The following is a 12,769-nucleotide window of genomic DNA, read 5'->3' on the forward strand; positions in this document are numbered from 1 at the left end:
TTTATCACATTGTTATTTCTATGTGAACTAATGCAATAAAGTTGCATTATTTACTATCGACTAATATGTTATATTATTATTAAGATGTATATTGATAAATTTTATATTATTATGCAAATATGAAACACTTAAAGCTCAAGCTTCATTATTTTTGTGAAGTAGAGAAAACATTAGTCTATGAAAATTCAAAACAACATAACTCTCGCCAACAAATAATATAATATATGACACTGATAAATGGGCCTATAGAGAAATCAAGCATTTATTTGGAATTTTATTCAATAATGAGAAGTTGTGTATCTATGTGACTATCCTATTTTATATTTTATTCTATTACTTTATATATGATTATAAAACATATATAATTGGCTCAGCATCAATGTGCTACAATATGTTATTATAATAATAATAATAGCTCATAGCAGGAGGTGCTCTGACTGGTCTGTCTGTTTTAAATAAATGTTTTATATGTGTTTGTGTCTAATAAACACATATTTATTTCTCTGTAGTCTATTGTACAGGGTCCTCAGTGGACAAATTACACTAAGGCAAAAGCCTAACAATTAGTGTAGGCAAACAGCTGGAACAATTACTGCACGAATAGGGAGTCAGGCTGCAGAAGCCCAAAGAACACGACGCAAACACAAAGTTGCGCTCCATGTAAACACGCATCCAGGCGCCTCATTAGCACCTGAATGGATGATGAGCTGTCAGGTAACACATGTTGAGGACGCATGTCAATTCCCTTTAATGTTCTCAGCTACATGTCAAACACGAAACGGGGGGTGGGTGCGGATATATAAGACACCCCTAGTCTGCCGGTGGAGGAATTTGTCATTAAGCGACGCGGATCATGCGCTCACTGGGAGCTCTGAGTGCGGCTCTCCATGCGTCTCTGCTGGCGCTGCTGGTGGCGCAGGTCGTGCAGAGGCCCAAAGACGACCAGAGCGCGAGGCTGCATCACCGCGTTCTCTTCAACCGGTCGGCCGGGCATCACCTGCCAACCTACATGGTGCAGCTCTACAGGAACTTCAGGTCCAACTTCTCCAGGCCCTCGGACGCTGTGGAGCAGGCCGCCGCAAAGCAGGCGGACACCGTGAAGAGTGTGATGGCTAAAAGTAAGACCTGCTTAACTGCTTTTAAGAAAAACGTCATTTGCGCGTCACCCGTTTAAGACACATACAGCGAGTTGTGCGGCCTCAGCCAAGTCTGAGACATCCCATGTTAGTTTTTTCCTTCCTGTCATCGCTGCGTGCCAGACGACCTCAGAGGGTTTCAATCCACATCCCTCTCGGGGAGCGAATACCCACGCGGGGATCAGCGTGTGAAAGGGACGGTGTTCTATCTAAGTCTCAAAGCAAACCTCCCTGTGCTTAAATAGCTGATGTTGATTAGATACCCCGCCAGACGCCCCCTATACAAATCTCTTGTTAGGACAAATCAACAACTTCCCTTAGTTCTTTTTCACACTTGGCTTGATTAGATTAGAGCTCGGGATTTGACGGCGGCACAAGCGGCCAGCGGAGAGGAGTCGTCCCCGCGTCTGAATCCAATTTCACATCGCTACTAGGTGTGAGAGTTATTACCTGCTTGTTTGACCGAGGATATGCAGAAGCCGGGGACGCACACGTGTTAAGTGATTGGTTTCGGTTCGGGGATTGAGTGGATTATAACGAGGGTGGTTTGCGCCTCTGATCAGCGCACCGAGCAATGGGAAAGTTAAGTGTTTCTCATTAATCCCTGGGAATGATTCGAACCAAAGCTTTGCATTGAACCACTGTAATCTGTTTTTTTTATTGAAGCATAAAATGCCTAAAACGTCTAATGGAAAAAAACGCATTATCACCTGTTACCTGTTAAGTCAAACTCTCAAAGGCATAAATAAATAACACTATGTAGTCTTATTTATTTATGCCCCTTATTGCGCTTTCTACACCAGATAGAGTTTGGACTTTATTCACGATAGTGACAAATCTAAATTTGAGCTCATTTGATTTTCCTTTCACCACTTCAGGTTTGAGGTACAGGCACCAGCGCTGGGTTGTGACCTTTGACCTCCACGCCATCCTGGCGGACAAACAGATCCAGGCAGCCGAGCTGAGAATCAAGGTTCCGCGGGCGCACAACGCCTCGGACGCCTCCGTGGAGCTCCACCACCAGTACGGCGGCCCGTGCCCCGTCGGCGGGGGCTGCCGGGAAGCGCGGCTGGTGGGGCTGCTCGGCCAATCGGCGCTGGTCGCGTCGTCGCACGGCTGGAAGGTGTACAACGTGACCGGGCCCCTGCTGAGCTGGCTCCGACGGGAAGCGGCGCCGAAGCGGCGGCAGAGGGGGGCGCCGGCGAGAGGCGGAGCGGGGAAGACAAAGGGAGGCCTGCCGCTTCCTGATTGGCCGGCTCGCGAGGACCCGAGGAGGGAGCGGGACGCGGGCGACCGGGCCTTGCTGGTCATCTTTTCACACACTGGCTCCGACCAAAGCTCAAAGGCCAAAGCAAGCTTACTCCATACAGCTGAGCAATCCAAGTTTTTGTCCCCTGCTGAAATCAAACGGTCCCAGCGGCCGAAGAGGGGCCGGAGCAAACGGGGCCAGAGGGAGCAAACGGCGGGTCTGCAGGCGACCAGAAGCGCGACTGAAAAGTCTCTGTGTCGCAGAGTGGACCTGCATGTAGACTTCAATCTGATAGGCTGGGGCTCCTGGATCGTCTTTCCTAAGAAATACAACGCCTACCGCTGTGAAGGGTCCTGCCCCGGTCCTCTGGGAGAAGCCCTGCATCCAACCAATCATGCTTACATGCAGGTGAGTGTTGCATCCGACTGACTTAATAGGAAACCTTCAAATCACTTGCTGAAACCAGCCTCTGACTTGTTTTTGCCGCTTTTTCCAGAGCTTACTGAAGCATTACCACCCTGACCGAGTGGCGCCCCCCTGCTGTGCGCCCATCAAAATGAGCCCGCTGAGCATGCTGTACTTTGAGAACGGAGAAATGCTCCTCCGGCATCATGAAGACATGATTGTGGATGAGTGTGGCTGCCAGTGACAGCTGCAACCACCCACACACGCTCGCCCGCCAAGCGTGACCTGAGTCGCTGAGTGGCATTAACGGTCCAAAAATGTTACGCAGAAACTATTTGGTTTCTGAAAAACTAAACACTTAGAGAAAAAAGGAGAAAAGCTCTTTAATTTTAGTCACTGTGCAGTGTAAGATGGTGCAGCATGAATCTGTAACATGAGATTGAAACACTGTTATTATAATATCTGCTAAGATTCATTCATACTGTGTTGTATTCAGGTGAATCCAGCTGATATAAACTTTTTAAGTTACAGTTTCATCAATACAAATATGAATGTATGTTGTTTATTCCAGCACTGGTTGTGTTAGTGTAAATAGTGTATTTATTGTAAATAATAAAAAGGCTTATTTATGTAATTTTGACCTGGAGTGTGTTTCAAACTGCACATTTTCAACAGTTTGTACATACTACTGCATCACACAGCAACATCAACACAACAAACACCACTACAACGCACATGCCTGCATCTGCTGGGACGCATTCACCTGTATGGGTGACACAAAAGAACCAGCAAGCAAAACGAGGCGGACTTTTCTAGTTTCCCACGGCTTTAGTCATCCACAGCGAGTCCCTGTCAAACCGCGGCGATGGCCACTACTTTAAAATAAAGCCCTGCACAGGGGAGGAGTATCCAGCAAACGCTGCAAAGTCGCAGCTGCTCGTCACAATGGTGACGTATTGTACTCAGATCCTTTGAAAATACATTGACTGACCGTTTGCTAGATGTCAAACTGGGAACACAGCTCCAGCAGTCAAGGGTAAGGATTAGGGTTAATGTCCTGTATTATTTTTGATGTCAAAGCTTGTTACAGCTGCAGCAGTTCATGTAACCTTCCTTGATGAGTTCAGTGTCTCTGTTTTATGTCATATAATTTATATTTCAAGGCATTTGTATCTAGGATGTTGTCGATTATAAAAATAATAATAACTGGAATGTAGTTTGGTTTCATCACAAATTATATTTTCAAAGTATATTCAAAAATGATTATGTATGTATGTATGTATGTATGTATGAGTAATACAAACATTATTTAACCTCAGCTGAAACTGTACAAAGATTTTCAACTCTGCAACCAGAGCTAAAATACAAAAATTAGGCTATAGCTACAAAATACCAAGTAACAAATACATAGATGAGATGTATGAATTATATTACTACGTACTAACTACTGTAACTTAGTAATTACCCAAGTACACACTAATGTAAAATCATTACATTTTTTATAACGTAAGCATTTTTCCTAGTTTATTTCTTTACTTTACGTTTAACTTGCAATTTGCACGCGCAGCTCTGACGCTCACGAGTCCACTGCTTACGCTATTTCCTGCTAATGATTGCCAGTAGCCCGAATGCTAATTCCTGCTAGTTCAGCGAGAAGCGAGAGGCTGCATTAGTGTTTGTGGTCGTTAAATGGTCTTAATTTAGAATGAACACCACTGCGTTCAGGTGAATTAGCTTCCCCGCGGCTAAAAATACACACTCACCAGACGTGACAGCGGCGGAGCTGCCGTAGCTAACGTTAGCCGACAGCTGCCTGGCTCTGTAACCCTGTAGCAGTAGCTTCTAGTGTGGGTGAGTGGCTTCTGCCGGGGTTTAATGAAATAACTCTAATTGCTGCGTTTGATTGTCCTATAGCTTCGCTTATTAGAACTCTATTCTGGAGCATGTTAAAAAAATAAAAGTACTGGCTGTAAATTAGTTATTAGTTGTATCTGATTAGTTTACCAGTCAATATAATGTGCAATAATCATTCTCAATTTGTATTTTTTTGCATGTTGTTCCTCTGCGAAACATTAAACATTTGCAGAAACATTAAGTCAGGATATAGGTTGTTTAATTAAATTTAATTAATTGAAGGCTCTTATTTTATTCATACACACGTTACTAACTGATTGAATGCAACTGCTGATTCACGCAACAACTGCATGAATCGCATTGATATTGTAATTTATCCTTGTTATTACTGTCAGTAAGTATTATTTGGCTGTAATGCATCTCACCCAAACTAAAAAAAAACAGGGCTGCTCAGTATGTGTTAGTATAATGTTGTATGACCTCCCATAGGAACCATTACAGAGGAGCAATGGCTGAGGCAGTTGCAAATGTGGCCCGAAGGATTAATTCAACTGTGGAAGAGGAGAAGGATAGTTTGGGTAAGACTTCACATCCTCACGTTATTCTCTTTAGTCCCAGGCTCTTCTTACAGTTTTTGAGAATGTTATTGAATGGCACTGATTCAACATTAGACACGATGCTATCTCAAATGTTACCACCAGGTGGTGACATTGTATTAAAACTGTTGCACATTAACACTGTACATTAATTAGTTTTTTTTTTGCAGACTTGTCAAACTGCAAGCTCATTTCTTTCCCTGATGGTGCATTCAAGGTCCTCAGAAGTGTCTCAGACAAAATCTTTGTCATCACATTGGCTGATAATGAAATGAAGGTGATTTCTAGCAAGTTCTTCTCAACCTTCAATCAGCTGAGAGGTAAAGGATGATGCACCACAGTTGTTCACCTAATAAATGTTGACAGAATGCCATCGCACTCTGACAGAAGGACAGACAAGCCTCTCCATTTACATGTCTTGAAATACCTTGCAGAACTGGACCTGCAAGGCAACGTCCTCACCAAACTGCCAGACTCTGTGGGTGAAATGCAGCATTTGACCAGCATCAGTCTGGCTAATAACAGCTTCTCCGCCTTCCCTGATAAGCTTACTGAAATAGCCACACTGGAGAGGATTAACCTGGAAGGAAATAACATCACTGGTAACAGCACCATATTAAAAGCAAAGGTTTAAAAGCGGTTTGTAAGTATTGTTTGCTTCATAGACTTTGTCTTTGTATTGTCCCACAGAAATCCCACTGGACAAGTTGTCAGCCATGCCAGCTCTGAAGTGGCTCAATCTGAAGTCAAACCCTTTGGACTCAAACACTCGTTCTGCTCTGCAATCACCACAAAAATGTGACATTCTGTTTACATCAGAATGATTTTAAAAATACCACAGCAGGTTTGATCACATATAATCTGCAAGCTGAGTGCCTTTATTCACCAAGGGAGTCTAATACTTGAACACACGTGAAGTCTCTAAACAGTGAAAACAAATAACAGGGTGTGTTAAAACTGCATCTTCCTTGACTGAGTTCTTTCCTGTGCTGCTGATGAACATACCCTGAGTCCATGATTAGATATGATGCCCAACAAACTTGAAACCGGTCCATCTTTACACATACTTTGACGCCATTTTTGTCTAAGTTGACACATTTTGAATAACTTATTTTATAAAATGTTTTCAATAAAGTTTAAGCTTTACCAATGCTGCAGCTGTGTCACCTTTTCTTGTGTGTCGTCATTCTGGGGCTATGGAGATTGTGTTGGGCAACCAGCACAAGCTTTTCAGGAATTCTTTAAATAGAAACTCTGAGTCATCATTTAAATTGAACTGTTCACGCTGCTTTGTGGTAAATCTAATGGTGTTTACATAAGGAATTTACTAGTGAGGTTGTTTCAAAAGATAGAGTAGAAAAGTTAAGCTATAAATATGTTGTCAGTTAAAGTGAAAGTGTAGACGTGAGTATGCCACTTAATCCAGCCCTGTTAATCGGTTTACAACTAAGACCAACCAGTTCCATCTGTTTATGTCTGAAGACGCACAGAGGAGCAGCAGAAGACATCTGAGAAGTGGCTGTGTGTGGATTATGTGTTTATTATTGTTCTCAGAAAGTCTCCTCCTCGTCCAGCAGTGCGCATGCTCGCTCCACTGTCTCAGCCAGCGTCTGTCACTCAGCTGCTGCCTCGTTTTCTTGAATTAGCTACAGACCCATCGAACAAGCAGCATGAGCTTCGCCACCGAGGAGAGGGGCCGGCCCAACACCCAGGACTACAGAGTGTTCTTCAGTAAGAGTCGCTTTAGAAACGAGCTAGAGTTTGTCTGTGAATCGTGTGCAGCATAAATGTTGCATAATAACTGTATTAACCATGTCGTTGTACAGAAAACCCAGAGGGGAAGTACATCTCCCCTTTTCATGACATACCGATCTACGCAGACAAAGCACAGGTGAGTCTGCACCTGCAAGAAAATGTTTTTCCCATTACAGTTCACACATTGTATATTATATCACATTTAACAGTTTTCAGTTTTCTTATCTTTCTGTAGAATATATTTCATGCTATAGTGGAGGTTCCAAGATGGACAAATGCAAAAATGGAGGTACACTTGTTATTGCAGTAATAATTCCGTGACCACATTATATTTTAATGTTTCAGTTTTCTACAGTTTGGTTTAAATGTGTTTTATGTTTGACAGATTGCCACCAAAGATCCTTTGAATCCACTGAAACAAGATGTTAAAAAGGGGAACCTTCGTTACGTAGCTAATGTGTTTCCTCACAAAGGTTACATCTGGAATTATGGAGCTATTCCGCAGGTAATTCCGTATCAGGTGATATTCAAAAATATCAAAGCAGGACATTTCTCTCCTCCTCTCCTAAGACATATGCCTTCCTCTTCTGTTGGCAGACATGGGAGGACCCCAACCACAAGGACAGCGACACTGGATGCTGTGGAGACAATGACCCTATCGATATATGTGACATTGGAAATAAGGTGCAGGAATAAACAAGGTTAAAAACAATACGAATAAATCCAGCTGTCTGCAGATTTTTTACATGTTTGGTGCTTAGGTGTGTTCTCGAGGAGAGGTCATCAAAGTGAAGGTGCTGGGAACCCTGGCTTTGATCGATGAGGGTGAAACTGACTGGAAGGTCATTGTGATCAATACTGAGGACCCTGAAGCTGCCAGCTTTAACAGTAGGAATAGAATGCACCACAACAAGACGAGCTGTGCTGCATTTACCGTGACTTGTTTGTCTGTTTTTGCTGCAGATATTGACGATGTTCGGCGGCTGAAGCCTGGATACCTGGAGGCGACTGTCGACTGGTTCAGACGATACAAAGTCCCAGATGGAAAACCTGAGAATCAGTTTGCTTTCAATGGCGAGTTCAAAGACAGGGTAAAGCTTTCACCTTTTGCAATGTTGCAAATTACTTCATGAACCAATTTGTTCAGTTTGATCATGTGTTGTTGTTGTTTTTCAGGACTTTGCTATTAATACAGTGAGGAGCACGCATGAGTTTTGGAAGGCACTGATCACTAAGAAAACGAATGCCAATGAGATAAGCTGGTGAATAACTGCTCAGCCAATAGACTGAAAAATAGACAGGGCTGTATCTTGGCTGTATTCCCAATGGGCCGCTTCACAACTGAGACTGTTTGCTTTTTTGTCCCTTTTTTGAGCAGCATGAACACCACTGTCTCATATAGTCCTTTCTGCACCCCAGAGGTTGCAGAGGATGTGGTTAAGTCTGTAAGTTTATATTACCATCTTAAATATGATTTCTCTCATTTAATGTGTTCCGAATGCGTGTATTCAGTGATTTTCTATAATTCTGCAGACGTGTGCTTTGGGAGCTGAAGATCCGATTCCAAGTTCAGGTAGGTGTCTATTAATTATGCAAGCTTCTCTTTGATGTTAGTACAAAAATAATGCATGTATTGTTTGTTCTCTTTTCTAGTCGACCAGTGGTTCTACTATGAGGAGTGAGAAAGCAAAGCCTTGAAAAGAATGTGGAGTTGCAGCATTTTTCTTTCTCTGGTGTCTTCAGTTCCATTCTCTCGTTCTGTCAATGCGGGATTTATTTATTCATTTATTGCATAGGGTCCCAGAATTGCAATCTTGGCATATCAGTAATAAACCACACTTAATCCGATTGTTTGACTGAACTGATTTTATTCGCACTATTAAATTATTATTATCTGTACATTAGTTCACCCACAAAGGATGAACTTTAACGGGATACCTCGCCTCAAGGACATCTATTACTTTATAGCGTCGAGTGCGACCGTTCAACAGGGGGCGCTAATGAGACAAAACGAGAACGTGTTTAGAATACACGAAGAAGAAGACCGACGTTTCCAAGGAGACCGGCTATACTTCTCACAGCCGCGTTCGGCGCAGGTACGTCAGGAAGAATCTAACTTCACAAAACGGTACAACGTCACATTGTTGTGTGGACGTTAATGGCAGCGAGTGTCGGTTTTACGCGCCTTGACCTTTCTGGGCCACGTTCTAGGAAGAAGCAGAGATTTGGAGTTAGCTAACAGGCTAACGGTAATTAGCACTTTGCACGTCCTTTAAATAGCTCCGGGAGCGCAGAGCTGACTGGAGCGCACGGGAGAACGTTTGCAGGAGGTAAAACAGATTCCACGGAGATAATAACAGTGATGTCATTTCTAAAGCGCATACGTGGATTAAGTCTAACGGACCTTAGGAGGCTCTGAGTCTGAGCCTTCAACTTGAGCATTGTGTCAACCTTCTTTATATAGAATTAAACATAACAGAAATCTGTCATCTCTCTTGTTTCAGGCAAAACCCATCATCATGTCATTTCTATTTGACTGGATCTACAGGGGCTTTAGTAGTGTTTTACAATTCTTAGGTAAGACTAGAAATGAATCTCTTCATGGTGTTATGAATGTTAAAATTAGGGATGTGGAATAGTCTTCCGTCTAAAATGTCATGTAATTTCACTTTGTGAAATACTTTCTTCAGGTCTGTACAAGAAGACGGGGAAGCTGGTGTTCCTGGGCTTGGATAATGCAGGAAAAACAACATTACTGCACATGCTGAAAGATGACCGACTCGGACAACATGTGCCCACATTACATCCAAGTAAGAGATAAACAGCAGCGGTATGAGAACCTTAGCTTGTGTGATTGTAGGAATTTAGCATTCAACACAATCCGTCAGATGCTGATAAGTGTTTGTGTTGGTCTGCAAATTATAATAAAGTAGGAACCTGTTCATTGTGCCGTAAACCTGCACACTTGTGAGATTCTTTTATGTAATAAAAGTCGCTCGTTTGGTGGTGAGCATTATTATGCACATACTCATGGTCAGAGCGTGTCTTGTAATCCTTGTTCTTACTGTCGTAGCTTCTGAGGAGTTGACGATCGGCGGAATGACATTTACTACATTTGATCTGGGAGGACACGTTCAGGGTGAGTTCTCTGGCCACGACGCACTAATAACAGAATAGCTTCAGCTTTTTTCACGCAACTAAGTTTGTTAAAATATTACTTTAAAGCAGGATGCGTACTGTAATTCTCAGCTGAAGCTTCCTGGACCTATTTCATTGTTCAACATAGTGTATAAACATTACATATGAACTTTGTTCCTGCTACAGTTTCCAGTGAATGTTGTCTCTCTATTCGTTCTTTTATTTAATGCTAAACATTGCAGGGCTCTAGACCTTAAAACAATGCCACACTATTACTGAATCCCCATCATTTTCCCTGTTCTTGTTAAATACCGAAGCCATTTAAATAGTTACAGTTCTAATAGGTGCCACATGGTGGCTCTGTAACCCTTACAGAACTCTCAGCACACACTTTGAGCAGGAAATGTACTGTAGAATCTGCCAGGATCTGGAAGTTGTGACCTTGCAGAAGTAAACGATGTGAGAAAATAGTACCTCACTCCAACATGAATACATCTTGATAAATAAGTTTTGCAGTATTTTAAATAAGAGGTCACTGTGAATTTTCCCCAACACATTGCTGCAAAGAGCACCAACTCACTCATTCTCATTCTATTTCTTTGTTGAAAGCTCGAAGAGTATGGAAGAACTACCTGCCAGCAGTGAACGGAGTTGTCTTCCTTGTGGACTGTGCAGATCACGACAGACTCACAGAATCCAAGACTGAACTCGATGTAAGATTAGCTGTCATCTGTCACAATTTGGATCCACAGTGTGATACTAATTGTCATGTGTTGATTGTGGACTGGTGATGATTGCGCTTTGCTGTTTCCAGGCTCTTTTAGCAGATGAGACTATAGTCAATGTACCGGTGTTAGTGCTGGGTAATAAAATTGACCGTCCTGAGGCGATCAGTGAAGGGGCACTGAGTGGAGTACTTGCTCTTGATGGTCAACTCACTGGAAAGGTAGGCCTTGTATATGTGTATGTGTGTGTGTGTGGGGGGGGGGTGTTATTGACAGTTGTCTTCATCTGTTCTTTATGATTATTGACAGAACAACGGCTCCTCGACGGAACTCAATGTCAGGCCACTGGAGATTTTTATGTGCAGTGTGTTGAAAAAACAAGGCTACGGGGAAGGTTTCAGATGGTTATCACAGTACATCGAATGATCGATGGAACCTTTACCACTAAGGATTCTGACACATATTCACAAAGCATGACAAATGTTTTGCTTCTTAGTCAGTGTCAATCAGTCCAAATTTGGACTTCATATCAATGTCAGTACCAACTTATTTTTATCTAATAACATTTATTCAGGGTTTAAAGGTTTTGAAAGGCTTAACGTCCCGCCTTCTAAGTTCTAAGCCAGACTTGTATGTTAAATATGCAGGAATATGCACATAGGGATAGGCACCAAGTCAAAACAACATCATGTCGCTCCACAAAGGGCAAGAACTCAGCACGTCCCACATTAAAGCAAGGTGGCGGAATCTGAGTCAAATTGAATAGCTCACTGATTAGTGCACTGTGAACAATGTGCTGCTCACTTTCAGTCTTTTAAGGGAAATAGCTTGTTTATATTTTCTCCAGCAATTACACGATAACCTTTATGTGTTTACCACATAGGAGACGTTACATGCTGAGATGAAGGCAGCCAATTCAAGCTGTGTTACGTGGATTAAAAGAGTCTTTATTATCTTTCACTTAGGGAGGTTCAAAAATGATTTATGCACAACTTTTATGACTTTTCATGGCTCCCTGGGTTTTATTATGTCGTGAAGGCGGTAATAAGCCATTGGCCTTTAAGTGCCAGGAAGCAATAAGGTAGAACAACCAAAAGTACTGTAGCAGTAGACAGTGTACGGTAGAATGGTAAATAATATGGATTGTCAAAGAAATATTAATTAGAATCTTTAGAGATAATGTAGGTATCAGCTACAGTAGTGCTGAAGAAAATACAAAATAAATCTGTTCATTATTTACAAAGCTGCTTGAAGCTGCATGATTTGAAACAGGGATAGTTAATATACTTTATGTGTTATGAACGGGTTTACTGATTAAGCACCCAGTAAGTGTGAGTGCGACACAGGTGAAGTCTTAAAACACTGACTGAGAGTTCACTGACAAACATTAATATGCGCTTTTGTAAACAAGCATAGACTTTACAATGACCTTGTTCCAAGCTGGACAACGATGAGGAACAGAAGTGTTTTTCTGTTTTCAGTATTTCCTGGGTAAGGCGTAGAATATTCTGTTTGTTAATGTATCCACGGATGTTTGTGACTGAGATATGAAGCTATACTTGAAAAAAGATTTCATACAGGAAGTCCTGAGTGTTTACGAAGATTGTAAACAAACTGCTGTTTCTTTGATCAGTGTTCTGCACAAGTTACTAAGTTCCTTCTGTAAATTATTTATAATACAGATGTAGATGTGTGCACTTGTGTGCAAACTGCTGACACCATACGCTATTTATGACTGAAAAGAACTTGAATTTGTTTCAACCGAATAAACATCCAGACATAAAAACAAGCGGGTCATTGCTCTTTGTGATGAGTTGTTGCCATAAACACGGATTTTATAGCGAAGCAAGAAATGTTTTTTTAATGATTTTCTTTACTTTTTTTGAGTTAAACACAATCAAATTTTACTTT

General features: G+C 42.0%; 4 protein-coding genes across 8 annotated transcripts; all 4 read left to right on the plus strand.

Annotated features, from left to right (window-relative positions):
• Positions 1–814: 814 nt before the first annotated feature.
• ndr2 (nodal-related 2) lies at positions 815–3,583 on the plus strand. The gene is made up of 3 exons (XM_029134501.2): positions 815–1,118; positions 2,015–2,793; positions 2,882–3,583. Exons 1-3 carry the CDS (start codon positions 854–856, stop codon positions 3,032–3,034), a joined length of 1,197 nt encoding a protein of 398 aa, XP_028990334.1. The 5' UTR covers positions 815–853; the 3' UTR covers positions 3,035–3,583.
• A 102-nt stretch (positions 3,584–3,685) lies between these two features.
• On the plus strand, positions 3,686–6,395 carry lrrc20 (leucine rich repeat containing 20). 3 transcript variants are annotated; one of them, XM_041068638.2, is made up of 5 exons: positions 3,686–3,826; positions 5,134–5,222; positions 5,411–5,560; positions 5,675–5,842; positions 5,931–6,395. In XM_041068638.2, the coding sequence occupies exons 1-5, from the start codon at positions 3,792–3,794 to the stop codon at positions 6,062–6,064; spliced, it is 576 nt and encodes a 191-aa protein (XP_040924572.1). In that variant the 5' UTR covers positions 3,686–3,791; the 3' UTR covers positions 6,065–6,395. The 3 variants fall into 3 exon arrangements, with proteins under 3 accessions (XP_040924572.1, XP_028991302.1, XP_028991303.1); XM_029135469.3 differs by lacking the exon at positions 3,686–3,826 and adding an exon at positions 4,372–4,515; XM_029135470.3 differs by lacking the exon at positions 3,686–3,826 and adding an exon at positions 4,384–4,641.
• Positions 6,396–6,710: 315 nt separating this feature from the next.
• ppa1a (inorganic pyrophosphatase 1a) lies at positions 6,711–8,843 on the plus strand. Its single transcript, XM_029133955.3, has 11 exons — positions 6,711–6,971; positions 7,067–7,131; positions 7,231–7,284; positions 7,381–7,500; positions 7,593–7,679; positions 7,757–7,883; positions 7,959–8,086; positions 8,172–8,257; positions 8,374–8,440; positions 8,529–8,568; positions 8,649–8,843. The coding sequence occupies exons 1-11, from the start codon at positions 6,911–6,913 to the stop codon at positions 8,675–8,677; spliced, it is 864 nt and encodes a 287-aa protein (XP_028989788.1). The 5' UTR covers positions 6,711–6,910; the 3' UTR covers positions 8,678–8,843.
• Positions 8,844–8,900: 57 nt separating this feature from the next.
• sar1aa (secretion associated, Ras related GTPase 1Aa) lies at positions 8,901–12,639 on the plus strand. Of its 3 annotated transcripts, none has more exons than XM_029133957.3 (7): positions 8,901–9,091; positions 9,500–9,572; positions 9,686–9,805; positions 10,069–10,134; positions 10,743–10,846; positions 10,948–11,079; positions 11,168–12,639. In XM_029133957.3, the coding sequence occupies exons 1-7, from the start codon at positions 8,915–8,917 to the stop codon at positions 11,282–11,284; spliced, it is 789 nt and encodes a 262-aa protein (XP_028989790.1). In that variant the 5' UTR covers positions 8,901–8,914; the 3' UTR covers positions 11,285–12,639. The 3 variants fall into 3 exon arrangements, with proteins under 3 accessions (XP_028989790.1, XP_028989792.1, XP_028989791.1); XM_029133959.3 differs by having other exon boundaries at positions 9,087–9,123; XM_029133958.3 differs by lacking the exon at positions 8,901–9,091 and adding an exon at positions 9,098–9,325.
• The last annotated feature ends 130 nt before the right edge of the window (positions 12,640–12,769 follow it).

The sequence above is a fragment of the Betta splendens genome, chromosome 19 (genome assembly GCF_900634795.4).
Source record: "Betta splendens chromosome 19, fBetSpl5.4, whole genome shotgun sequence".
NCBI classification, from domain to species: Eukaryota; Metazoa; Chordata; class Actinopteri; order Anabantiformes; family Osphronemidae; genus Betta; species Betta splendens.